The 27,892-nt window shown below is 40.2% G+C and overlaps 1 protein-coding gene across 2 annotated transcripts; it reads left to right on the top strand.

The window, feature by feature from the left end:
* Window positions 1-827: 827 nt before the first annotated feature.
* Window positions 828-27,589, top strand: SDCBP (syndecan binding protein). 2 transcript variants are annotated; one of them, XM_049854456.1, is made up of 9 exons: window positions 828-920; window positions 12,554-12,619; window positions 15,227-15,305; window positions 16,811-16,920; window positions 19,356-19,514; window positions 22,327-22,502; window positions 24,223-24,394; window positions 25,133-25,224; window positions 26,425-27,589. In XM_049854456.1, the coding sequence occupies exons 2-9, from the start codon at window positions 12,569-12,571 to the stop codon at window positions 26,477-26,479; spliced, it is 894 nt and encodes a 297-aa protein (XP_049710413.1). In that variant the 5' UTR covers window positions 828-920; window positions 12,554-12,568; the 3' UTR covers window positions 26,480-27,589. The 2 variants fall into 2 exon arrangements, with proteins under 2 accessions (XP_049710413.1, XP_049710412.1); XM_049854455.1 differs by having other exon boundaries at window positions 19,353-19,514.
* The last annotated feature ends 303 nt before the right edge of the window (window positions 27,590-27,892 follow it).

Genomic DNA, 27,892 nt, shown 5'->3' with positions numbered 1-27,892 from the left:
GTTTTCGTGTTAGGATACAGTTATGACTTTTGCGCGGTACCACACATGCCCGCATCAGCCAGCGGACGTTAGCTCAGGTGAGCCAAGAGTAACAAATGCCACAGCGAGCAGCGCAGCAGAAGAGCGGCAGCAGTGGGGACGCGGGAGTGAGAGGACCGCTTCCGAGCCTGCGGGCGGAGCGACGCGGCGGGGAGAGAGGGCTGGGCGGCGGCGAGGAGGGCGTGGGCTGGCCGGGAAATGGGGGACGCGTGGGGCCCCCAAGCCTCTTTCTATTGGAGGCGACGGGAACCAAGGGAGCGGAGAGAAGCGCAGTAGCGAGGGGGCGGCATCTGTCCCTTGACGCAAGGGCCTTGGGCATCAACAGCAAACGGGGGGAAAGAGGAGGCGCGCAGAACCGCCGGCGGCCGGCGGACCTTGTGGGGATCAGCAGGCCGCCGCGAGGCCCCGCCCCCGGCCTCCCACCGCCCCTGCATCGCGACGCCCCGCCCCCGGCCTCCCACCGCCCCTGCATCGCCCCGCCCCCGGCCTCCCACCGCCCCCGCGACGCCCCGCCCCCGGCCTCCCACCGCCCCTGCATCGCCCCGCCCCCGCGACGCCCCGCCCCCGGCCTCCCACCGCCCCTGCATCGCCCTGCCCCCGGCCTCCCCCCGCCCCCGCGACGCCCCGCCCCCGGCCTCCCACCGCCCCTGCATCGCCCCGCCCCCGGCCTCCCACCGCCCCTGCATCGCCCGGCCGTCGGCCCGTTACCAAGGGGACCGGTCACCTGACGGCGGCGCCGCGCCTGCGCGGGCGGAAGGCGGGGGCGGGCCGTGACGGGCTTGTGGGCGGCTCCTCGGGTGTTCGCGGTGCGGCTCGTCTGGGGTCCTGGAAGTCTGTTCCTGGAGCCGAGGAAGCGGCAGGCGGCGGATCCCTGGGCCTAGGTGAGCGGCTCTGGGGGCGGGGCGAGTCCGTCGCGCGGTCCGGGCGCGGGGACGAGGCGCGGCGGCGCCGAGCACCTAGCGGAGAGCGTCCGGGGCCCCGGTTCCGGGAGGTGAAACCCTTAGCCCACCCCTTAGCGCCTTTCCGCGCCCCGGGCCCGGGCGAAGTTGGCGGGCGCGGCGCCTTCGGGGTCGGCCAGGTCCTCCTCGACCCTTTTTGTTCCTCCCGGTGAGGTCTCCAGGGACCAGTGAAGAGCGAGCCGCTGCTCGTGACCCGTCGCGGGCTTCGGTTCCTGGCTCGGACATAATCTGCCCTTGGCGGAGTCGGCAAGCCCGGGGTTTGGAGGAGGAAGGAGGTGTTTGTTTAGTGGGCGAAGCCTGGCTTTCGGGAAGGGATGGGGGAGAGGCTGTGCGCTGATTTCTGGAGAAGTTGGACGAAAGGAAGCCGCAGCCGGTAGGGTGTGTTCACAAGGAAATAGCCCTTGAGATCTGGTGACTCACAGCTTTCCTTTCAGGATTTCACTGTAATAATAAAAAAGTGAAACGTACGGATTTGGAAAGTTTTCTTGTTCACCAAAGTGGAATTACTGAATCATGGGGTCTTACAATGTGCCGATTTTCGAGGGAAATTTTTAGGTCTGTGTAGTCTGTATATATTACCTGCGCGCAAATTTACTGTTATTTTCTCCGTTATAAAAGTAATTACTTAGAAAGTACCCTTAGCTTGTCACACTCTTTAACATCCACTGCTTCCAAGGAGACAGTTGATTGGAAAGGAAAATTACATCGAAAAACAGCTGCAGTCTTTGTAAGTTAGATTTACCTCAGATCTATGTAAGTGATTGGTTAAAACTTAAATTTGTCCAATCTTTTCATTTTTCTATTTGAGATTAAGAACAAACAGCCCAAAATGTGAGTGCCTCATTTTCTCTGTTTCCAAATTAGTTCTGTAAGCTTTTGTGCTTTGAAGGGTAGGTAAATATTAGAGGTCAAGTGGTTTGTGCCACAGAATAAAAATAAGAAAGCGAACAACTTTTAAAAGCTTCAGGAAGTAATTATTCAATTGTGATCCCAGCTTAACTTTGGCAGCATTAATTTTTCTATTTTGGGCGTTATGAGAGAGGATATAAAAATCATTGACCAAAAGCGGCTGAATTTAGCAAGAGTTGGCACTTAAATGTACTGTTCAGTAAAATAGTTCCTTAAAATGAGCGAGACTCAACTTTTTTTTCCCCAAAAATTAGGCACATTTTGGGGGGGAGTAAATGCCCGGAGTTTCTAAAAAGAGGCTACGCCATACAACTTTAAAATATTTTTTACATCTCTTCGTTGCCGTGGAGTCGATTCTGACTCGTAGTGACCGCATAGGACAGGGTAGAGCTGCCACACAGGGTTTCCAGGGAGCCACTGGTGGACTCGAATTGCTGACCTTTTGGTTAGCAGCTGAACTCTTAACCACTGCAACCAGCAGGGCTCCTTCAGTTGCCTTCACAATGACTCTGACTCCTGGCGACCTCGTGAGTGTTAGAGTAGAGCTGTGCTCCATAGGATTTTCAATGGCTGATTTTACTGAAATCGATCGCCAGGGCTTTCTTTTAACGTGCCTCTAGGTGGACTTCACCGGACAGCCTTTTGGTTAGAAGCTGTGTATGTTAATCTTTTGCACTACCCAGGGACTCCCTAGTTATATTAAGCCAAAAAAACCAAACCCATTGCTGTCCAGTTGATTCTGACTTATAGCGACCCTATGGGACAGAGTAGAACTGCCCCCATAGAGTTCCCAAGGAGCGCCTGGTGGATTTGAACTGCTGACCTTTGATTAGCATCTGTAGCACTTAACCACTACGCCACCAGGGTACTAGCATTTATTAATTTATTTATAAGTGTTGCCAACTTTTTTTGTGTGTAGGTTTATTTACTTTTTTGAGAAAGAAATGCAGTCACTTGGTTCAAAATTTAACTAAAAAAGGTATGAAGTCTTCGTCCATCTGTGTCCCCTTGCCAACCATTTTCCCGTCTTGTAGGCAACCAACTTTTAAAAGTTTCTTAGGTATCCATCCAGGTATAGTTCATACCTCTGTAAGAAAGCGTGTTTAAGTATACTTTCCCCTTCCTTTCAGTACCAATGTTAGCATACTATATACATTGCTCTACACTGTGCTGCTCTTCTTCTAGTGTCTTCATGCTCAAGTGTGTTGTAGACTGAAAACCTGAATGGATATTGCTGGGTGGAGCGTATCGGCATTTATAGTTTTGATGGATACTGACAGAGGCTGTACTAGTTTACACTTCCACTAGTAATGTTTGAGAGTGTTTCTCCCTTACTGTCAGTGTATTGTCAAACTCTGAATTTTTGCCAGTCCAAATCATATGGGTAAGAAGAAATTATTGTACTCAGAGTAGACTTCAGTGTGGCCGTAATTTCTCAGCAGTTAATCATCAGAATCTCCCTGGATATTTATTAAAAAGACAAGTTCCTACGTCCTTCCATGAAGTTTTTCATTTACTAAATCTGTGTCAGCCTGGGAGACTGTTTTTAACTAGTGCCCCAGGTAATTCTGATGATTAGCCAAGTTTGAGAAACATTGCCCTGGCAGGCCGTAAAGGACTTTATCAGAGTGTGTTCCTTGACACCTCTTAGTTATCTAGTTCTGCTATGACAGAAATGCCACAAGTAGATGGCTTTAACAAACAATTTTTTTTTCTCACGGTTTAGAAGGCTGGAAGTCTGAATTCAGGGTGCCAGCTCTAGGGGAAGGCTTTCTCTCTCTTGTCAGCTCTGGAGAAGGGTCTTTGTCTCTTCAGCTTCTTTTCTTTCGAGATCTTTGTGTGGCTTGGCATTTCTCTTCCCCCATCTCCTCTATTAGCTTTTTTAATTTGTTTTATATCTCAAAAGAGATGGATTCAAGGTACACCCCACACTAATTCTACCTCATTAACGTAACAAAGACAACCCATTCCTGAATGGGATTATAACCACAGGCAGGATTTACTAATTCAATCTATAACATTCTACCCTTTGCGCCCCCCCAAATTTATGTCCTTTCCACATGCAAAAGACATTCACCCCATTACATCATCCCAAAAGTCTTAAATCAACTCCCAGACCCAAAATCTCATCTTTTGAATCATCTAAGTCAAATATGGGTGAGACTTTAGGTATATTCCATCCTGGGGCAGAATCCTTCATCTGTGAACTTGTGAAATCTAGATTACAGGTATCTGTTTCCGAAGTACAATGGTAGAATAGGCACAAGGTAGACATTTCCATTACCAATGGGAGAAATCGGAAGGAAAGAAGGGATAACAGCCACCAAACAAGTGTAGAGCCCTGCAGAAGGCATTATATTAGCTCTCAAGGCTTGAAAATAATCCTCTGTTCTGTGAGACCATCTAGGCAATGGCCCTCCAGACAGGGCCACGCTTTCTGGATTCTGGGTGGAGGCCCCTTGGCCCTGGGCTCTAGCTCCACCTTCCTGGTCCACTGGGATGACAACTCTGCTCCCTAAGCTTTGGGTAGCTCCATTCTCACGGTCCATTTGTATGGCAACAAGGTACACCCTACACTAGTCTTGCCTCATGCACTTAACAGAGACAACTCATTCCCAAATGGGGTTATAAGCACAGGCATAGAGGTTAACCTCCCCCCCCCAAAAAGTTGCCATCGAGTTGATTCCAATTGACAGTTGATTCCTAAAAACCCTATAGGATGGAGTAAAACTACCCCACAGAATTTCCAAGGAGCACCTGGTGAATTCAAACTGCCAGCCTTTTGGTTAGCAGCCATAGTACTTAACCACTGCGCCACCAGGGTTTCTGGCATAGAAGTTAAAAAAGGTAGGCATAATTCAGTCTATAAGAACACCTTGATAATGAACCATCTGGGATTCTTATCTACCCTTTGTATACTGAGAAACATCATTATTACCATTTACTCTGTGGGTCTGATGGACACTTTTTAAAAGAATATTTTTAAGTAATTTTAAAAGTAATTTTCAGTAATGAAAATAAAGGGATAATGAAGAACAGCTTTATTAGAAACTTAATAAGAATTTGAACATAGTAAACACATGTTTTCCAAATTATTCCGCTTTTAAAGGTCTGTATATCTGAAATGGGCAACCTCCTTTGAATACAACTAAGTGCTTATCAACGGTCATGCGTGAACTTAGAACATATCCGTCTTATAAAAAACTGGTTCCAAATTTCAAATACTGGGTGCTAGCCTATTGTCACAAATCTTCTTGCATTTGCATCATCAAAATGCAGTACTGATTGCAGATTTCAGATATGTCTCTAACAAATTTTATCATCAAAAACCAGAACCAGTTGTTGAGTTGGTTTCGACTCATAGCGACTCCATGTGTTTCAGAATATAACTGCGCTCCATAGGGTTTTCAGTATCTGATTTTTCAGAAGTAGATTGCCAAGCCAACCTCCAGTCTTTCAGTTAGTGGTCCAGCACATTAACTGTTTGCATCATCCAGGGACTCCGATTCTGTCATTACTCCACACCCATTGCCATCGAATCTGACTCATAGCAACCCTATAGGACAGAGTAGAACTGCTGCATAGGGTTTCCAAAGCTGTAATCTTTCCTGAAGCCAACTACCACATCTTTGTCCCTTGGAGCAGCTGGTGGGTTTGACCCATCAACCTTTTGGTTAGCAGCCCAGCACTTAACCTCTGTGCCGCCAGGGCCCCTGATTCCTGGATTTCATTGTCAAATGGCAGTACCTTTGAAAGCCTTAATGGCCTGTAATTGTGTTAATAAGATGACCATCTCCTTTGCTCCGTCATTGCAAAAAAAAAAAAAATTTATTACACAATTGTAGACGCCTATTAAAATAATCCAATAAGTTGTTTCATTTTTGCATTTTTTCCTTATAACCGCTATTGTGATTTCTTTGTATTTAATAAAAGCTTTTAAAAAGCTCCAAAATGTAGTCTCCAAACTTACGCAACTTCTTGAAAGCAGAACAGTACTTTGGGCAATGCAAACAGAAGGATGACATGACAGTGACAGTTATTTCACTATTGCGTCATTAGTCTAGGTGATTCTGTTGTTTATTTTTTGATGTAACTGATGAGTATGATGAAATAATTCCTGTGATAAAATAATAAAATGCTCAAGATATGGAGAAATAAGTTGATTAAGATCTTATAATGTACCTTAGATTCATAAAAGGGTCCTTTGAACCCACGTGACACTTTTAAGATAGAATGAGTTTTATTCTGTTTAGGAAACAAAACAAAACTCTTTGTTCTTTGGAAGATGCCTAAAAAAGAATAAAAGCCATGAAATAAAATTACTCTAAAAAGCAACTGAAAAATTGGGCCCATGGGACCCTGACGGTATACAGAGGGTTAAAGAGCAGATCCCTGGACCCTGTCCCAATTCTTCTGTTTCAGTTTCAGGGGCTAGGACTCAGGAATTGGTGTTATTAGCACGATTTCCACATTATTTGGATATACTTTAAAGTTAAGAACCACTATTTTAGGGCCTTAAGATGGTTTTAGATTTTCTACCATATGGTAGTACTTTAGGCTGCTGTATTTTATTCGTTGCCTGTGCCAATGAAAAAGGTTTTGTGATGTTTCATTTTACAATAATCGAAGTTAACTAGGTTACCTCCGTGTTTAGATGAGGGAATAGTTTGATATGCTGCATTCATATGGAAATGTTTTGTGGAACTAGAATATTCAACCCATTTGCTGTTGAAGTTAGAGAAATATAGCCAGTAGTAGCAGACATTTAAAGTACTAATGTTTCCGAAGACTTTTACCTGATAGAAAACATTTTTTGATGATTTAGTATACCATAGTATTTTGGTCATCTAGTGCTGCAGTGGAAACCCTGGTAGCATAGTGGTTAAGAGCTACAGCTGCTAACCAAAAGGTTCAGATCCACCAGGCACTTCTTGGAAACCGTATCGGGCAGTTCTGCTCTGTCCTATAGGGTCGCTATGAGTTGGAATCGACTCGATGGCAACGGGTTAACGGGTTAAGTGCTACAATAACAGAAATACCACAAGTGGATGGCTTTAACAAAGAGAGGTTTATTTTCTCACAGTGCAATAGGCTAGAAGTCTGAATTTAGGGCACCAGCTCCAGGGGAGGGCTTTCTCTCTCTGTCAGCTCTGGAGGAAGGTCCTTGTCATCAGTTTTCTCTTAGTCTGGGAGCATCTCAGCACAGGAACCTCAGGTCCAAAGGACGCACCCTGCTCCTGGCACTGCTTTCTGGGTGGTATGAGAGCCCCAACTCTGCTTGCTTCCCATTCCTTTTATCCCTTGAGAGATAAAAGGTGGTGCAGGCCACACCCCAGGGAAACTCTCTTTACATTGGATCAGGGATGTGACATGGTAAGGGTGTTACAGTCCCACCCTAATCTTCTTTAACGTAAAATTACAATCACAAAATAGAGGACAACCACAGAATACTGGGAACTATGGCCTAACCAAGTTAATACACACATTTTGGCGGGGGGGGGGGGGGGGACATAAGTCAATCCATGACACATAGTTAAACAGAGATCCTGGAAAGCAAAATAGGTAGTAGAGCTAGAACTAGAACTTGGATCTTTTTGTTGTGGCCACTGTATTTTTGACCAGAGGACTACTCCTCAGTGGTGTACTGTCTGCTGCTTATTGTGAGTGACAAGTTTCTTTTCATGCGCTAATGTATGTTAAGGCTCTGATTGGAGGACGTGATGCTTAAGGAGCACTCCATTAGTTCCCTAATTCTGAGGGCCTCCTGGCTGTCTAGAAATTGGGGGCAGCCTGAGAGTACATCAGAAACCCTGGTGGCGTAGTGGTTAAGAGCTACAGCTGCTAACCAAGTGGTCGGCAGTTTGAATCCGCCAGGCACTCCTTGGAATCTGTATGGGGAAGTTCTTCTCTGTCCTGTGGGGTCACTATGAGTCAGGGTTGACTTGAGGGCAGTGGGTTTGGTTGGTGTTTGAGAGTACATCGTAAGTTTGCCATGTTGCAACTCAGATTTGGTGTGTAGGAAAGTGAGTCAGGGTTCATCCATGTTACAACATGTATCAGAACATCATTTCTTTCTATGGCTGAGTAGTATTCCGTGTATGTATGTACCACATTTTGTTGGTCCATTCATCTGTTGATGGATGTCTAGGTATTTTCTGTCTTTTGGCTATTGTAGGTGTACCGCAGTGAGCATTGTTGTATGTGTGTCTGTCTGCATCGTTGCTTTCAACTCTTTTGGGTATATATCTATGAGTGGAAGGTCAACACAATTTGAGCAAACTTGAACAAAATATTTTTCTTAAAATACTTAAATAAAAATAAATTTGGGTGCGTTAGTTATTTAAAAAAAAGTCCTGAAAAGCCTGTTTCTCTTCAAGGGCTGGAGTTTGTGGTATGGGTGGCCTGGAAGAGTTTTCAGACATCTTCAGTTATTATTTTTTTGAAGAAAGGCTTTTGTGAGGGAAAAGGTTAGAAAACCATTGAGTTCCTCCAGTTCATTTTTCATGAAGAATATGGGGCCTTATAGTTGGCTAGCGTCAGAACCAAAAATAGAAGCCAGTACTATACTACCAATCAACCTTCTTTCCAGTACATTTAAGATGATTTTGTTTATAGAAGTCTGATTTATGTGTACAGCTTTTTGTTTTCTGTTTTTCCCCCCAAGAGCCTATTAAGTGAATAAGGTAAATTCAGAGCAAAAAAAGACTTTTCTTTTCCCATTCTAGGGAACTTATGAATGATAGAATCAACAGATAGGATGTAAGTATGATATTGATAAAATGGTTGAGAGTTTAAATAAAGTATAAAAAAGGTTTAAGGGGAAAGCTTCTAGGAGAACTGGTACTGTTGGAACACTAAGAAGACATTCCACTTTGTTTTCCTGGATTATTAAAATTAAGCCATATTTGATTGTGATCTCAGAATTTATATTTTATTCATAAATTTGATCCTGTTTTTCTTTTATTCAACATTACACTTGAGTTTCTAGCCAGGGCTATTAGGCAAGAAAAAGAAAGAAAAGTCATTTCCAAATTAATATATCTTGTATGTAGAAAATTCTGAAGACTTCACCAGAAAACTCTTAGAGCTAGTAAATGAGTTCAGAAGGTTGCAAGATACAAGATCAATATACAAAATGAGTTTTGTTTCCTTAAACTAGCAGTGAACAATTTAAGAATGAAATTAAGAAAGTACTTCTATTTGTAATAGTATCAAAAGAATACCAGATTTAGGAATAAAAAAAGTGGTTTATACACAAAATACTACAAAACATCATTGAAGGAAATTAAAGAAGACCTATATAAATGGAAAGAAATCTATTCATGGAAAACTTAATATGGTTAAGATGACAGTATCTCCAAATTGATCTGCAGCTTCAGTGGCATCCCTATCAAATCTCAGCTGTTTCTTTTGCAGAAATTGACAAGCTGATCCTAAAATTTGTATGGAAATTTAAGGGTCTCAGAATATACAAAACAACCTTGAAAAAGAGCAAAGTAGGAGTCACACTTTCTGATTTCAAAACTTACGCAAAGCTACAGTATCAAGACTATGTGATACTGGCGCTAGGACTGGATTGAAAGTCCAGCCATAAACCCTTACATTTATGGTCAGTTGATTTTCGACAAGCGTGCCAAGACAGTTCAACGGGGAAAAAAATAGTCTTTTTGCAAATAGTGCTAGGACAACTGGGTACCCACATGCAAAGAATGAAATTGGACCTCAGTCTCACAACATGAACAGCAATTAATGAAAAATAGATCAAAGACCAAAAATGTAAGAGCTAATGTTTAGAAGAAAACATTGATATAAATTTTTATGATATTTAGATATGACACCTAAAGCACAGATGACCAAATAAAAAATAGATAAAATGGACTTCATCAAGACTGAAAACTTTTGTGCTAAAGGACACTATCAAGTGAGAAAACAATATATAGAAAAACAGAAAATAATTGTGAGTTGTATATCTGAGAAGGATCCATATCCAGAATATATAAAGAAGTCTCACAACTCAACATTAAAAACAACCCAATGAAAAGAAGTTTTGAATAGCCATTTATCCAAGAGTATTTATATACATATGGCACATTAAGGGAATGCAAGTTAAAACCACAATGAGATAACTAGTTCACATACACTAGGATGCCTATAATAATAATAATAAAAAAAAACAAGTATCGGTGAGAATATGGAGAAATTGGAGCCCTCGTATATTGCTGGTAGAAATGTACAATGTTACAGCTGTTTCAGAAACCACTTTGGCAGTTCCTCGAAAGGCGAATCCTAAGAGTTACGAAAAAACTCTTTGCCATCGAGCTGATTCCAACTCATCGACCCTATAGGACAGAGGAGAACTGCCCCATAGGATTTACAAGAAGCACCTGGTGGATTTGAACTGCCTACCTTTTGGCTAGTAGCCAAACCAATGACTCAGCAGTTCCACTCCTAGGTATATACCCGAGGGAATTAACAATGTGTTTACACTCAGCCTGTACACAAATGTTCATTAGCATTACTAGTGTTGTTCATAATAGCCAAAAAGTGGAAACAACCCAGGATGTCCAACAGATGGATAGATAGATAAAATTGCGTACATGTATTATTCAGCCGTAAAAAGGAAGGAAGTACTGATACATGCTACAAATGGATGAACCTTAAAAACATGATGCTAAGTGAAAGAAGCCAGACCCAAAAGGCCACGTATTGTATGATTCTGTCTATAGGAAATGTCCAGAATAGGCAAGTTTACAGAGACAGAAAATAATTTAGTTGTTGCCAGGAACTGAAGGGAGTAGGGAGTGGAGAGTAACTGTTAATAAGTGTGGAGTTTCTTTGGGGGGTATTAAAAATGTTTTGGAATTTAGGTAGTGGCAATGATTGCACAGCTTTGCGGATATACTAAGCACTATTCAGTTGTATGGAAACCCTGGTGGTGTAGTGGTTAAGTGTTAAGGCTGCTAACCAAAAGGTTGGCAGTTTGAGTCCGCCAGCCACTCCTTGGAAACCCTATGGGGCAGTTCTCCTCTGTCCTGTAGGGTCTCAATGAGTCGGAATCGACTCAACGGCAGCTGGTTTCGTTTTTTTTAATTCAGTTGTATACTTCAAAAGGGTGAATTTTTATTAACTACTGAGACTACTCACTAGTCTCAGTCACAGCAATATTCAAATAACGGGGATTGGCTAGTAAGAAGTAGAGAGAACTTTAAAGAATCCTAGAGTAGCAGATTTAAAAAGCAGCGACTACTTCTAGGGCTGTGATAGAGGGCCCGAGAAAAAGGCTGCCTTCTTCCTTTTGCCGAGATCCACACATTGTTGGAGAAGCACAGCCATTGCTCAGTGGCTGGTGGAGGAGTCACGGAGCTGCCATGCTGATAGAACATACTGGAAGGTATTCCTCTTGGGTGTTGGGGAAATCCATCCCTAGGCAGGTGCCATGCCTCAGAACTCACTGCGGAGCTGTGTGGGGAAGGTCATTCACAGTGAAATGCCGTACAGGTACTCTGCCGGGCATTCTTCTGGGACGTTGCTGGACAGGATGCTGGGGTGAGCTTCTGGGTGATGTTGGCAAGCTGTGCCCTGCAGAAGTGGGGTGCTTGAGAAGCCATTGCATGAAGGAGAGAGATGCTGGAGAAGGGGCATGCCTAGCTGGAAAAGCTTTGCTCTCTGCAGGAGCCTGGCTAGAGTATGACCCCTTCCTCCTCCAGCTGCCTCTGCTGTTAAAGCTTGACATCATACCAGCTGGCAAAAGAGAAGTATTTGAAGGACTGTTCTCCATTTTGTAGGCAAGGAGCAATGGATTGGGAGCTGGGAGTCAGTAAGTGGGTAGCTGACTCAACCTGTGTCAAAGCTGATACTAACGTAGGCTCGATTTTTGGGTTTAAGGAGAGTGCTCAGCCTGTATTCATGTCAAAATAGCTAGCAAAATTTTAAAGTAAGTTTTCAGCGTGTGTCCTTGTAATACTTTCAGTGACTTTTCTTTTTTAATTATTACAAAAACCAATTCGTGGTCACTGAAAAACTTTGAATAATACAGGCACTTTTAAGGTGAAAATTTCTCCCTTATCCTTTAACCCTTTACCCAGTCACATCTGAAGAGAAACTGTTAAGTACTTGGCATACATGAATGTTTTTCTGTGTATGTACGTGTGTGTCGGGGGCGAGGGGAGTGTATACATATAGCTCAACCGATAGAAGTTTTCTACATGGATACTACACATGAGTTACTTTTCAGTTTTTGTTGTTAGAAGGAAGTGCGCAGTGTGCAGTGGCCAAGAGCATTATATTTAAGAAGAGCTTCTAGCACTGGCTTGGTTGCTAAGCCCTTATGTAAGCTGGAATAAGTCACATAACCGTTCACGGTGATTTTCTAAATTTGTGAAATGAGGGAAATTTTCTTGAAGGGAAGTTGAAAATCTGTGATTGCTATAGTTCAGTAGTGATAATGGAGGGGTGAGAGGTATTTGGTAATCCTTAAGTATGAGTTAACAACTTGGCATATGATCTAGATGTTCAAATTTTTTTCAAGTATAATGTAATCTAAATGTTTCTTACTGTGTTAACATTTAATATAACATATTTTATGTTGCTGGTTATGATATACTTAAATTTCCATGACTTTTGAATAATGCAATTTTTTTTTTTAGAAAAATCCTGCAAAAATGTCTTTGTACCCATCTCTTGAAGACCTGAAAGTGGACAAAGTAATTCAGGTATGTTTAAGTACATCCTTTTTTTTTTTTTTTTTTTAAACACTGTGTTATACATTATACATGAAGTGAAGCAAAAACCTAAATAGCAAATGTATTTATTAAATTTTATATTTAGTAAACCCTTTGTTCAGTTTAATTACAGCTTAAAAAAATTTTACTAAAGTTAGTAATTCTCATTTCTCTCTGAACTAAGGGGCATGGATCATTATTTCTTTAAAGCTTGACCTAAGCTCTTCAAAGCTAGCTTGACTTTGTGACCAAAATTACATACAACCCAATGTAAGTTGATAAAATACTTTCTAGCCATTTAAACCATCCTAGTTCTGTGTTTTTTTTTAGTTCAGTGTTAACTGGTACATTTTTCTTTTGGATCTTTAGGTATAATCAGTTTTTAAAATAATTATTTCATCTTTGAATTGAAAAATCTCAGAAATAGCAAATTGCATGTTGCCTTTAGCAGACTAGTACTATATAAAAGCACAATGAAAGCATTAGTGATTTCCTTTTGGACGTAAGGAGCGGGCATTTATTTCACTTACACTCTAAATGACTGTTAGAGGTGACGGTGTTTCTAATTTCATTTAAGTAGAAAACTCTTACAGTTCTTCATTTAAGTATTAGTTTTGAAGATAGATGCTTCTGCTTTTTAGAAGAAAGTCTGGGTTTGGGATCAATTCTGCTGTTTTGGAATTTTTATTAGTCTTTTTAATTTGTGATAATTTGTTGTGTATAATGAAGCCATCTATTTCCAGTTTACTTTTAGCCTGATCTCTTAAAACTCAGAGTCTCTTCAGCTTATGTTTATTTTAATTTTAAAAGATATACCTAACTCTGTTGTACTTCTTTTATTCCTGTAATAATTTTTCTAACATGATAAATGTGAGGAAGTTCTTTAAAGTTTCTTAAGCTAAAGATCATTTTTCTTGGGGGCTTGACCTCAGTTTACTATAAAAGTGAGATCTACTTCATCATAACTGACCAATCAGCAGAAAAAGTTTATTACAAACTTGTGAGAAATTTTAAACAACCTCAAGAATACAAATGTTTTGGACAAAATGTTGACCTTTTCGGGGGTGAGGAAAAACACAGAGCAGTAATCGTAACCCGTGCTTGGCTGGGTTTATTAACATTGTAGCCGTGATGGGCGATCGTTACCTGAGGAGATCATAAACGCAAAGTCGGCATCACGGGTCCAGGGTGGATGTTAAAATGGGACCTTTGAAGTCTGCTGTTCAGCCGCCAATGCTTTGGATGCCTCACAGTCTGAAGTGGCCTGTTTAGCCATCTTAAATGTTCTGTTGCTGCTTTCTTCAGTCTTTTGACAGTACTCTTCATTTTATTTCCACAAAGCTCATCCGAACAATCACACTTTGTTTTTAAAAGCTGTTATCTGAAATACTAAGCCTTTCAGAATAACCACTAAGCCGTTATACAGCATCAGTACATTACGGGATAAGCATTAGCAGATGATGAAAGAGACAGACACTGGCAGTAACTGTGCTTTATATATCATTTCAGTGTTCTTATATAAGGAAAATAGTAATGAATGAAAGGATTGGAAAAAATAACTAGTGTAAAAGGGAACAGTATTTTTTTCTTAGGTTATTCAAGAAGTAATTCATCTGGTCACTAGCTCTTTTGATAGGTGGTGAACTCAAAATTCAGCACACTCTTGAGTTTGTGGGTTAGTTAAAATTACAGAGATTTTTATGCCACATTTTCTTTCAGAGTGGGTGGTAAATTATAAAACACTGAAGAATGACTCTTACTAACAAACAGAGCGGAACGTTTACAGTCCGCTTGAGTTTCGTACTATTCAGAGCTTTGGTAGACTGTATGCATTAAAATTCAGCTTCCATCTCTCCAGGAGTCTTCGGGCCTGCTCATGGCATTGGTTAAGTTATAGGTATAAACTTCATTATTTAATTCACAGATTTCCAGTTAAGTAAAAAGTGATACAGGAGATTGGTCATACATCTTATTAACAAATTTGTCTCTAAATGCCATTTGGCTCTTTCAGAAGATCATATGTACCTGTCGAGGACGAAGTATTTCCATCAGTGGGATACTTAATATGACATAGGATATAAACACAGCTCCCAGGAGCTCCAGGCATATTTGATAGAGTAAATGTATAATTAGTCACTGTGATTTTGGCAAGTTCAACAGTCATAAACTGTATGACTTTATCATCATCCTTGTATATCATTGATAAAAGTGTGCTTTCTGCAGTAATTATTGTATTTAATATCTAAATACTGCTGAAGTACCTATTGTATTTTTACGCATATAATTCATGTATCATACCTTTTTTCCAGCCATGCAGTCCCCTTGCATGTTGTTTTCATAAGCATGCGAAATACCTGACCATATAATATGTAGAATGGTGCTTAATTTTTTTTACAGTTTCAGATATTTAGAATGTGAAATCTATTTTTGATTTGCAGATATTCTCTGAAAAGTGTATTACTATAAGTGAAATTAAACATTTTGAAGAAAACGTCAGTGTTTTTAATTTTCTCTCAAGTACTGAATTTCTTTTTCAAATTACATAATGACTAAGTATTTATAGCATAGTTGTTAGAGTTTTCTTCTTTTCTTTTTCAGGCTCAAGCTGCCTTTTCTGCAAACCCTGCCAACCCAGCAATTTTGTCTGAAGCTTCTGCTCCCATCTCTCAGGATGCAAGTACGTTTATACTTTGGGATCGTTCTCCTTGAATAGAAATATATGTTAAACCCTGTTTTACCGAAACAGGGACTCCAAGATATTTTGGCATGCAGCATTTCTCTAGTAGTAATAAGAAAAAATGTTTATTTCAAAAATAACCTTTTATGTAATTAAGAGAGTGAGCTGTGAATATGAAGTTGTTTTATGGTTTAATGAAAATGGATTTGAGCCTGACTGACAAGTCCCTGACCTGTGACTGATTAACTTAACGAGAAGACCTTACATGTCACCTGTGGTTGTGTCATGCTCTGTTGCTTTTGGAACTTCTTAACCTTCCTCTATCTTTGTGGGGAGAATTTCTTGAAATTTCCAGTAAACCTCTTTTTTAAGAGCTTCCCAAAATTTGGAGTCTCTACATTTCCTTTTCTTTGATCTCTTTTCCTTCAAGGTTTGGAAGGATTTAGGACAGACCACCTGTTAATAAGATTTAAGATACACAGAAGCCTGGCATCTTACCAGTCTCATCCATATCTGTAATATTTCTTTTGGGAAATATGTTTTTCCACATAATTAAAGTAAAACTTTTGGAAATAATACCTAGCTATAAAAAAAAAAATTTTTTTTTTATTACTGAGTTGAAAACCCTGGTGGCTAGTGGCTACGAGTTACGGCTGCTAACTAAAAGGTCAGCAGTTTGAATGTATCAGGCGCTCCTTGGAAGCTCTATGGGGCAGTTCTACTCTGTCCTATTAGGGTCGCTATTGAGTCAGAATCGACTCGACAGCACCGCGTTTGGTTTTCTTTATGGCTGACTTGAAAACCCTGGTGGCGTAGTGGTTAAGAGTTACGGCTGCTAACCAAAAGGTCAGCAGTTTGAATCTACCAGGTGCTCTTTGGAAACTCTGTGGGGCAGGTCCACTCTGACCTGTAGGGGTCGCTCTGAGTTGGAATTGACTTGATGACAGTGGGTTTGTTTTTTATTAGTAAGTTAGATTTTGTTAGTCCCAGAATGATCTAACACTAAATAAACTTATAAGCTTTAATTTTTTTTATTGTTCAGTTCAGATAAGTCATTCCATATCAGTGTTTACTATGAACTATAAAGTGGTTGGCTTGCCAGTAGATATTTTCGTTAGTTTTTCTGAATTGGAGAATCAGCAGTATTCTTAAAAATATATATATATATATATATATATATAATCAAGTAGGTTTTATTTGAAGAAAGAGGAATTACTTGGAAGGATTATTTCTGCTCTTGAGTTTTTAGAAATTTGAGATCGTTCCAGTTCTAATATCTTTATTTTCTACAACTTTTTACCTAAAAATTTTCCTGCATTTTCCATTTCTCATTGTCATTACAGGAATGGAAAGGTATCCTTCCAAATTGCTACTTTCAGTTTTTCCCAGATTTTATAAATTAAACAATATTTTCAACACAAATAGAGGTCCATAATAACAATAGTTTTCATTTTGAGTATTCTGCCAGTGCTTTATTCACTCACTCATTTATTCATTTATATTAGGCCTGTACCCTAAACTGTACCCGGAGCTCTCTGAATACATGGGTCTGAGTCTAAATGAAGAAGAAATACGAGCAAATATGGCCATGGTCCCTGGAGCACCAACACAGGGGGTATGTATAGTGTGATTAATTTTGAATTATATCAGGTATATAAGTATTTTTGTTGTGATTAACTTACAGATGTATAACTTTAGCCTTGACTTCTCGGAAATTTTAGACATTTTTTCCAGATATCACTTCTGAATCGTCAGCTTCCTTCTGTGCTGTTACCACTTTCCCAGTTATGTGGAGTTAAGGCTTTAGATGCCTGGGACTGATCTATTCACCTTTGTCGTCTGCATTTAATCAGTCTCTAAACCTTAATGATTCTGTCTGTGCCATGTGTCTTGTACTGATTTTATCCACTCCAGTCCTGTTACGACCCTAATTCAAGGTTTCTGTACTTCTATCCTAGATTATTTAGTCATCCCTTGTGCTTCCTGTAGGAACTTCTTACATCAGACAGTACTAAGCTGCGGCTAGATGAGTCTTCCTGAAGTATAGGCCACAGCCTTCTTTGCTCAGAAGCTTTTAATATTCTGTGTGGAAGTTCAGTGCTCTTATAATAGACCCCAGGTTCTAGGCTTAAATTTAACTTACCTGGTAACTTTTTATTAAGATCTCATTGTTATGAGCCCATAGTGCTTTATAGTGCTTACTACAATTATCATTAATACTTGTGTAATCATTTCATATGTGTCCGCTGTTAGACTTCATGAACACAAGGTACATACAGTGCATGACATTCATTTATTTATCTACTAAATATTTATCGAGAACTATCTTATAACAGGGTTCAGCCAGGTAAAAAAAGAAGTCTCTGTAGGTATTTCAACAGATAAAATTTAACGTAAGAAATTAGATAAAGAGGTTGGAGAATTTAAAAAAGCAAAAGTGGAATGCTGAGGTAACACAGCTGTAATTGCAGGAAGTAGCTACCTCTCCTAGGATTGGGGTAGCACGGGAGAGAGGTGGGAGTTATCAGAACCCAGAAGGCTGGGGAAAGCTGGGGCTGATAGTCTTGGAGGAGGAGACATTGCTGGCTGGTCCTGGTACTTCTGAGGGGTTGCAACGAAGCTGTTTCTGGGAGTGTCAGAAGCAGCCAACTGAAAAAAATGAGTGATGTGGAGAAGCAGGAAAATGACCCAGGACCAGGAGAAAATCAGAGATCCAGAAATGGCAGAGATCATGAAATAAGCAGACATGGAATTTAAAGTAACTACTGTGTTTGTACTATAAATATGCTCAAGGATTTAAATGAAACCATGAATGAGGAGAGAAACAGAAAATACAAAAAAGAACCAGGTAGTAGAATGTCTAGAGAAGAAAAATACAATAATGTGAAATGAAAAAACTCACTAATGGGAAATTGGTAATAACCTCCAGCAACAAATAAAATGAATTCAGTTCAGTTAAAATATAAATAAGAAAAGCAGGGCATTGAATAGCTCTGGAGATTTAGATGCTTCAAAATGAAGGTTTGGGTCACCTCACTAGGGGTGTAAAACAAATCTGGAGTTCTTTCAGAGGGCAAAGGAAGTGTGGAATGTGGTGGAAAAAAGAAGTCATAAATATTAATTACGCGAGTCCCTGAGATAGCTGTTCTGTGGCAGCTAATCCACAGATGTTTGTTAAAGAGGAAGAGAAATAATATTTGACTGTCTTACGTGTGCAGGACCCATATAACATACACTTCTCCTTTAATCCTACAGTAACACTGTGAGGTAAGAATGTTGAGCCTTTTATAGAGACCCTGAAAGTCTCTGGCCAAAGATCATGCCATATAAAAGAATCCTCTGTCCCCAGGCACCTTTTTAGCACAGAGCTGAATTCACTCCTGAAGTTCACCCTTCAGCCAAAGATTAGACAGGTCTACAAAACAAATAGCAACATATGTGAGGAACATGCTTCTTAGTTCAGTCATGTATATGAGACTAAAAGGGAAATGCATGCCTGCCCAAAAACAATGACAAGAAGGCAGGAAGGGGCAGGAAAAATGGACAGATGGAAGCGGGGCATTGGGGTGTGGAAGAGGAGAGCGTTGACGCATAATGGGGATTGCAGCCAGTGTCACAGAACAATTTGTGTTTAAATTGTTGAGAAGCTAATTTGCTCTGTAAAGTTTCTCCTAAAACACAGTAAAAAGATAAAAATAGTAATAGCCCTCTAGCAAATGTTGTGTGAGTTTCAAAATTATCGTATGGTCTTCAGAGTTTAAGGATAATTCATTTGAATTGAAAACAAGTATATACATGAAACAAATGCCAGTAAGTTCATTCAGAAGGCAACAGAAAGGAAGACATAAACTGTTGGTGATGATAAATATGGGACTAATAAATTACGAATTGGTACATACAACCAGGTTCATTTTTATAGAAACCAAACTATCTGCAGGAAATTATTTGCTGATTACTTTTTGGAAAGCCACAACTATTTTTAAATTAAGTTAGGCTTTCTTGATGGAAAGTCTCTCTAAATATTGATACATGGCATATTTTTGTTAGCAGTTGGTAGCAAGGCCTTCCAGTGTGAACTATATGGTGGCTCCTGTAACTGGTAATGATATTGGAATTCGAAGAGCAGAAATTAAGCAGGGGATTCGTGAAGTTATTTTGTGTAAGGATCAAGATGGAAAAATTGGCCTCAGGCTTAAATCAATAGATAACGTAAGTATTTTTTTTTAATCTACTTAAATTTGTCTAAATAGCTTGTAGAATATTATGTAATTAATGTTGAAATAATTTGGAAATTTGTTTGAAATACTTTATTAAAAAATGTTGGATCTATATAACATAATATTTTAAATCTGCTCATTTATCAATTTTGAGGTGCCATATTTTAAGGAGGCAGAGTTGGAACTTCCAACACCATTACCTTGAATGAATTTTTTTTTTTTTTTTTTTTTTTTGAGTACTCCTTCTTGAATTAAGTTAACTGGTCTGCATAAACTGTTACATTATGACATTGTTTCTTTAATGGAATTCTGACCTTGACATAGGGCAGCATATGGGAAAGTTAAGAAAAAACTGACCCATAAATGATGGGTGTTTTTAAACCAAATGATACTTGTTTGATTTGTGAGGTTTGTTACTCCTGTCCTTCAAATTTGAATTTAATATTTTACTTTACCTTGCGATTCCTTTCCCTCTCACCCTTACCATATGTCTTAGTCATCTAGTGCTGCTGTAAGGGAAATATTACAAGTGGATGGCTTCAACAAACAGAAGTTTATTCTCCCATAGTCCAGTTGGCCAGAAGCCCCAAAATTCAGGGCATCAGCTCCAGGGGAAGAAGGCCCCCTCTCTCTGTAGGCTCTGGGGGAAGGTCCCTGTCATCAGTCTTCCCCTGGTTTAGGAGCTTGTCCATTTAGGAGCCCCAGGTCTAAAGGACATACTGTGCTTCTGGCACTGCTCTCTCTTGGTGATAATGAGGTCCACCCATCTCTCTGCTCATTTCTCTTTATATCTCAGAAGAGATTGGCTCAAGAAACACAATCTTGTACATTTAGTCCTGCCTCATTAACATAACTTGTGCTAATCCCATCTCATCAGCATCATAGAGATAGGATTTACAACGCATAGGAAAAAATCACATCAGATAACAAAATGGAGAACAATCACACAGTACTGGAATCATGGCCTCGCCAAATTGATGTACATATTTTTGGGGGACACAATTCAGTCCACAACACCACCGTGATGAAATGAAAGAAAGGTAACTCTAGGAGCAGTAATCATTACTTAGGATTGTTAAGAGAGTCTTGAATCTTTAGCCCTATTTATGGGTTTAGCCGTTACCTTAGCGGATTCCTTTTTAGTCTTAAGTCATGGCAGCTCAGTGTGTTCAACTGTTTCCCTGCTCTGACACACAGAAAAAATGAAAATGAGTGCGACCACTGGGGCAAATGGATCAGGCTGATCGGGCAGGAAGACTTGACCTCTGCGTCTTTGTGTAACTTACTCAGGACCCATCAGGGTTTGACTGAGAAGCTCTGACTTAGCGGTACTCTCCCTCTCTCTCTTCAGTGAATGAGTATCCTGCTCCCTGTCTGCCAGGGCTGCTGCTGCCTGTGTCTTGAAGGATAAATGTGGTCCGTCTTGAGCCATTGTAGTTACATTTCCAGTGGGTTAGTCTGCTTCAGAAACATGGCAGAAATCCTGTCTGCCCCAGCTTCAGATTTTAGAGTCTAGCCCTTGTAGATGCTTTTATATTTTGCCAGCTTCATTCTTTTTTGTACTTGTCAATTTATATTTTTTGCTTAACATTTGAGATTGGGAGTTTAAATAATTAAAAAATTTGTGCGGATTTAGTTCTTAATCATACTTGGGTTTTCTGTATTTCCTGGCAGATTATTTATGAGAGCCGGAGTGGTGGTATACATCCCATCTTTTAGGCTGTAAAACCCTGATTTTAATTTATTTTCTAAATGCTAAGTGGTTATCAGAGACCAATGAAATACAGAGAAATTATCTTACTTGATTACACATATTTTGGCACATGGGTGAAGGGATCCTTCAGCTTTAAGGATAGATTATGGCCCTAAGCTTTCACTGTTAAGCTATAAAAGAAATTGCTAAATTTCTAGCACTTAACTTGCTTTCCCCCTGAATAATGGCCATTTGTTAATACCTGTTTGGCATTCTATCGGACTGTCTTAGTTATTTAGTGCTGCCATAACAAAAATACCACAAGTGGATGGCTTTAACAGACAAGTTTATTCTCTCACAGTTTAGGAGGCTGTAAGTCCGAATTCAGGGTACCAGCTCCAGGGAAGGGCTTTCTCTCTCTGTTGGTTCTAGGGGAAAGTCCTTGTCATCAATCTTCCTCTGGTCTAGGGGCTTTTCAGCACAGGGACCCTGGGTCCAAAGGACATGCTTCACTACTGGCACTTCTTTCTTGGTGGTGTGAGGTCCCATTCTTGTCTGATCAGTTCTCTGTTTTGTATCTCAGAAGAGATATAGCCTCTTCCTTTAGATTGAGTCCTGCCTCGTTAACATCATGAGGTTAAAACTTACAACACACAGGATAGTTACAAGAGATGACAAAATGGTGGACGAGCACACAATACTGGGAATCATGGCCTAGCCAAGTTGACATACATTTTGGGGGGGACACAATTCAGTCTATAACACTGACTCATAGAAGCTTGTTTACAGTAGTTGTCTTGCTTTGTTTTCATTCATCTTTTTATTCCAGGATGAAAGGGTGGCTGAGGCTTGGTCAGGTGTATCATGGTTTGAGGTAGAAATTACCAACAAGACCTCATTTTTTTGCCTTGTTTCCTAGGATCATTTCCCTCATACCAATTTCAACTTCTTTTTAGGGGGTAACTTGACACATTGTACTCATGTACTTTTTTTTTTTTTTTTTTAACTCAGTGTAGATTTCTGACTTAAACAGCTGGTTCCTAATTTTCCAGCATTTTGGAACTGTATCATAACAGTAGTAAATGACTAAAGTTATTTTCTTACTATCTAGGGAGTATTCGTTCAGCTGGTCCAGGCTAATTCTCCATCGTCTTTGGTTGGTCTGAGATTTGGGGATCAGGTACTGCAGATTAATGGTGAAAACTGTGCTGGCTGGAGCTCAGACAAAGCACACAAAGTGCTCAAACAGGCGTTTGGAGAGAAGATTACCATGACTATCCGTGACAGGTAAGCCGATATTAAATAAACCAGCCAAAACCAAACCCACTGCCGTTGAGTCAGTTCCGACCCCTAGCGACCCTACAGGACAGAGTAGAACTGCACCATAGAGTTTCCAAGGAGCACCTGGCAGATTCGAACTGCCAGCCTCTTGGTTGGCAGCTGTAGCGCTTAACCACTAGGCCACCAGGGTTTCCTCTGATACTAAATCGTTCCAATAAAAATGTAAGACTAGTTTTCCAAAATTACCAAACATTCCTGATGAGCCTGATGCTCTTGCCAGTTGTACAGTGCAGATTTTTCTCACAGTTTGATTTTTTTAAAAAACAACACTCTGCTATCACATACACACCTTATTTCAGAGTTTACAGGAATGTGTCCTCTAAGCAGATATTTTTCTGTCTCTAGAAAATGTCAGTTGGTGAAGGAACTAAGGAGCACGGTGTCTGCCCTCACCTTCCAGTGTACTGCTTACCCGTGGTGGGTTCACACAGGGGTGTGAGGGTCAGGGTCAGTGCAGAGCTGGCCTTTCAGGTGGTTACGAAGCTCTAGTTGTCAGGGTAGGCGAGTAGACCGTTTTATTTACCAGTTAGTGTTTATAACACTTAAACATTTAGCACATGATGTATGGGCCCCCATGAGCATGAAGGGTGACTCTCTGTCACATTGTTGTAATTAACTTCTGGGTGTCTGTTTTTTCTAAATTATACTTCTTTGTTATTCATCTTTGACAGTTGGCAGTGTTATCAAAATTTCTAATATGCAGTGAATGTTTTGTAGATGAATGTCATTTTTACTTTATATCTAAGCCAAACTTGAAAGAGTAATTCAGAACAGCAGGAAGGCAGAGCTGTTCTGAACTCTATAATGTAAACACAGGTTTATCATGAAACCCATGTTGTAACATGGTGGCAGCATTGTAGAGAAGTGAGCAAAATGTCCCCTGCCTGTCAGGTGTAGACGTCTGCTTTTTAGAGTAGAGGCTCCACTGTTCTGTCAGAATAGCTGTGTGCACTTTTCTTTCCAAAAGGGGCTTGAGGAACTTAAGTCATATTGCTTATGCAGTTATTGTTTAAAATACAGCCAAAAAAAAAAAAATTACAATATATCAAAATCGAGGTATGAGACCATATTGATACAGGTTTTAAATGAATAGTTAAGCTCCAAGAGATACTAAAGTTAGAAAGAATTCGTTGTGACATCGTCATTTTAGTTTGGAGCCTCATTCTCATGTTAAAATCCAGTGAATTCTGAGGAAAACATAGATGGCAAACTGCATGGAGAACTGTGTTCAGTCAAGCCTTTGATACCCCAAGACGGAAATCCTGGTTAGTAAGCCAGTTAAACCGTAATGAAGAGATTTTTTTTAAAACGATCCTTTACACAGATATTCTTTGAATATACAAGATCAGCGTTACAGTAAGTTGCTCTTATTTGAAACAGTTTATTATAACCAAGTATCTAGTGTGGGGAAACCTTGGTGGCATAGTGATTAAGTGCTACAGCTGCTAACCAGAAGGTCACCAGTTCGAATCTACCAGGCGCTCCTTGGAAATTCTATGGGCAGTTCTGCTCTTTACTACAGGGTCGCTCTGAGTTGGAATCGACTCAGCGGCAACAAGTTTGGTTTGGTTTTTGGTATCTGGTATGTCAGAATTTTTGGTATATGAAGTCTATTAAAGTGTTTATCTTGGAATTAAGTTTTCAACAAACCCCACTGTGTTTACAGGCCCTTTGAACGGACTATTACCATGCATAAGGATAGTACTGGACATGTTGGTTTTGTCTTTAAAAATGGAAAAATAACATCCATAGTGAAAGACAGTTCTGCAGCCAGAAACGGTCTTCTCACCGAACATAACATCTGTGAAATTAATGGACAGAATGTTATTGGATTGAAGGTAAAGAACAGAGTGTGTGCCTTATTCTGCCGGTTTTATTTAGCAAATGCCTTTTTCTTTTGACTGTTTCAGCGGTGCTGTTTACATACTGATCTCCAAAGGAAAGAAACCTACTGGGGAGCTGGGAGGCGGGGCTCTGGCTCTGCCCCTCGCTAGCTGTGCTCTGGGCCAGTCACTGGCGTTCTGTTGGCTGTTATCTGGCATTATTGTTCGTACAAGGGGCTGGCCGAGATTTCTGAAGTCCCACCACTGGGGCATTGAAGATTTTGATGACATTCTGAATGACTGGTTGCCTTTTTTCAATCTAGGAATGCAGGAAATAAGTCATAGTTTCAGTTTACAATATCAGTAATTTGTTTTTATAGTTCCCCGCCCAAGTTCCTAAACAGGTCTGTCTTCAGGTCTAAAGTTTTAAATTAAGATCTGCTTATTTCACAAACTTTGGTTTCGAATACAGTTAACCGAAGGATATGGTAGTACTTTACGTGGGGAAAATTATTTAATCTTAAGTAATGAAAAGATTCTTTTTGGCTAATACATTCAACTCAGTTTACTTAGCAATTTAGTTTCTAGGTGTACAATCAGCTGATTTAATCAACAGAATTAAACTTGGTAAAATAGAAAAATAGATAGCAAAACGTAAAAGACATACAATATATATTTCTTTTGCACGAATAGCAGTTTTCTATTTGGATTAAGTAAAGTCTCAGTAGAATTAATTTTCATTGTTTTCAATAGGACTCTCAAATTGCAGACATACTGTCAACATCTGGGACTGTGGTTACTATTACGATCATGCCGGCTTTCATCTTTGAGCATGTTATTAAACGGTAAGAAGACAGCTGAACTTGTTTATGGCTCTGGGGCTTTAGCACTGTGCTGTCATCTGATTTCCAAACCTTCAACTCTTTAACCTAAGGAACAACCCTGGTGTACTTAGAAATTCATGAAATGAATTATTTAAATCAGAGAAATGGGTAAGGATGACCACGCATAACTTCCCAAGTATAGAGTAAAATTCATCATACAGTGCCTCAATTTTGACACTTCCTGGTGGCACAGTGGTTAAAAGCTTGGCTACAGACAAAATGGTCGGCAGTTCAAATCCACCAGTTGCTCCTTGAAAACCCTATGGGGCAGCTCTGCGTGGTCCTGTCAGGTCACTACAAGTCGGAATTGACTTGATGGCAATGGGTTTGGTTTTTTTGGTTTAATAGAAAAAAAGTGTACAAGCAGAAAGTAGAGGCGGTCATGCTTTCAGCTTTCAGTCAAATTGATGCAGATGCTCGTACTTCATGATAGAGAATTCTTGTCTAGAGGAAGTTAGGAGGAGCGATTTCTATTTCTTCAGCATCTGAGGAGGCAGTAAATGTGTGGGGTGTGCGGGGTGTGGTGCTAGTATCTGTTCTCAGGAACCGAGGATCAGAGAGCCAAGTGAGGAAAACAGAAAAGGGCTGGCTGCAAGGCAAATCCTGGCTTCTGTCATACCTGTTCCTGCCAAGCCAGCTTGGGGTCCCGCTGTCAGAATAGCTCTCTTGCATGGGAAGTAAGATAACTCTTGCAATGAAATTTCAAGTAGGTGTTTTGGCTTCTGGATAACATAAAGCTAGCTACTCTTAAAACTACTGCTGGGACCAGTCGTTCCAGAGCTCTCTTTTTATAACAGGGCCCTTCCCAACTCCTCACAGCCTTGTGTAATGATTTCCTTCCTTTCCTCCCTCCCCCTCACTCTTTTACAACCATCACCACCTTTAATATTAAAGGGCATATTTGTATCCTGTCCAACTACTGTAGCCAAGGTGCAAGAACAGAAGTATGTCTCTGGTATAGTCTTTCACACCAGGTGTCTGCAAACAACTAGCTTAACCAAGACTTAGATCTGAGCTCATTAAAAAGACACCCCGCCCCCCAAATCTCCCTTGCTGTTAATAGGTACTAAATTTGAATCGAAGTTTTCTTGGACTAACACAACATTTTTGGGGAAAAACAAAACAAAACCTTAGTATGTAATAAAAATGACTCTCTTGTAGGATGGCACCAAGCATTATGAAAAGCCTGATGGATCACACCATTCCTGAGGTTTAAAAGTCAGGTCATAACGGAAACCTAGCCGCACGTCTGCAGTCAGCTTCTCCGGCAACTCTGTATTACGCACATGAAGCTTCCAGGAGCCACCAAGCACATGCTGCATGAGGAGCTACCTTTCTCCCTCACGTATGGCTGGGAACCTTACCCTCTTGACCTGTATCTGTTCACACTTCAAGATAGTTGTAGCCTTATCATGGTTTTACAGATGTGAAACTTTCAAAAGATGTACTGACTTTCATAGACTAGTTTAATTACTGGAAGCTTGATGCTTCTACAAGCCATCATGATTAAGATGACTGATACAGGCTTAGCTTTGTGTTAGAACCAGTCACATTTATTCAAGATACGGAGTAGTGCTGTTCATATTACTTTATTTCTATGGTATATATGCATTGTTAATGTGTTGCTATATTACATGTAGAATGATGGCCTCTGGTAGTTTTTTTAGTCGTGTGAGTGTGTGTTAAACACCAGTTAACACTGGTTTCATTCCATGTAAGCATTACAGTGTATGTAGACCGCAGAGGACGGTGATGATTATCATTAGGTTTTAACTACCTTCACTCAATATGCTTGAACTATCGCCTTAACCATAAGCATCTAGAATAAAAGCCAAAATATAATTATTGCTGCCTTTCTAAAATCCAAAATGTTGTTCCATATTGAGCTGAAATGTACACTAACCCAGAACAGTTTAATGGTTCTTAAGAGCTCTTGCATAGCTTAGTTGTATTTGAGATTTTCTAGTAAAATTGCATAATGGAAACTTTTCTAAAAGTTAATGGTATCACTTTCTGAGAAATGATATATATTTAATGTAAAATCTTATACTAAACAGGATAAACTTTGGACCCCTTTTGTTGCATTCGTAGATTAAATGAGATAATACCCAATTTTGGCATCACACCTAATTTTGACATTATTATTTTTTTTTTTTTTATAATCGAGCTACTTTGGAATCATCTTAGAACGTCTCTGGTAATTTGTTCCATTTCCTGACTTCGCCCTGCCAACAAAATGGCGCTAACACTTTATCCTGATACTTTGTTTTATGCCTATTCTATTCTAATTAAATATGTATAAATAAAGTAAAATTTCAGACTGTTACTTCATCATTGAAAAGCTCTCATTGGTTTTCACCAAACTTATGCATGACTTTGGAAATAGGGAAGTGAAATTCACCTTGGTCCTGTAGGGAGTCATCTCCCAAAGCAGCTAGCTAGCACTGAGGTGCACTGTGGAAAGCCCTCGGTGTCGTGTTGGCAGTACCAGATGTGAGCTGCAGACTGAAGGGCACAAGAACTAAAGGGCCAACAAAGCTGGTCACACCAGGGCTGTGCAGACCGTGCACCAGGGGGTACTGAGGCCACACTAGAGACCACGTCACGTTTAATGGCATTTAGAACTAGA

This window comes from Elephas maximus, chromosome 15 (assembly GCF_024166365.1).
Source record: "Elephas maximus indicus isolate mEleMax1 chromosome 15, mEleMax1 primary haplotype, whole genome shotgun sequence".
Taxonomy (NCBI): domain Eukaryota; kingdom Metazoa; phylum Chordata; class Mammalia; order Proboscidea; family Elephantidae; genus Elephas; species Elephas maximus.
This window is presented reverse-complemented; position numbering and strand designations above follow the sequence as displayed.

Excerpts from the sequence above, each read along its gene's own strand:
- SDCBP (XM_049854455.1), top strand. The coding sequence starts at position 12,569 with ATGTCTTTGTACCCATCTCTTGAAGACCTGAAAGTGGACAAAGTAATT. Across the intron at positions 19,515-22,326 it reads GGCTTAAATCAATAGATAAC|GGAGTATTCGTTCAGCTGGT; the intron begins GTAAGTATTTTT and ends CTTACTATCTAG. Across the intron at positions 25,225-26,424 it reads TTTGAGCATGTTATTAAACG|GATGGCACCAAGCATTATGA; the intron begins GTAAGAAGACAG and ends ACTCTCTTGTAG.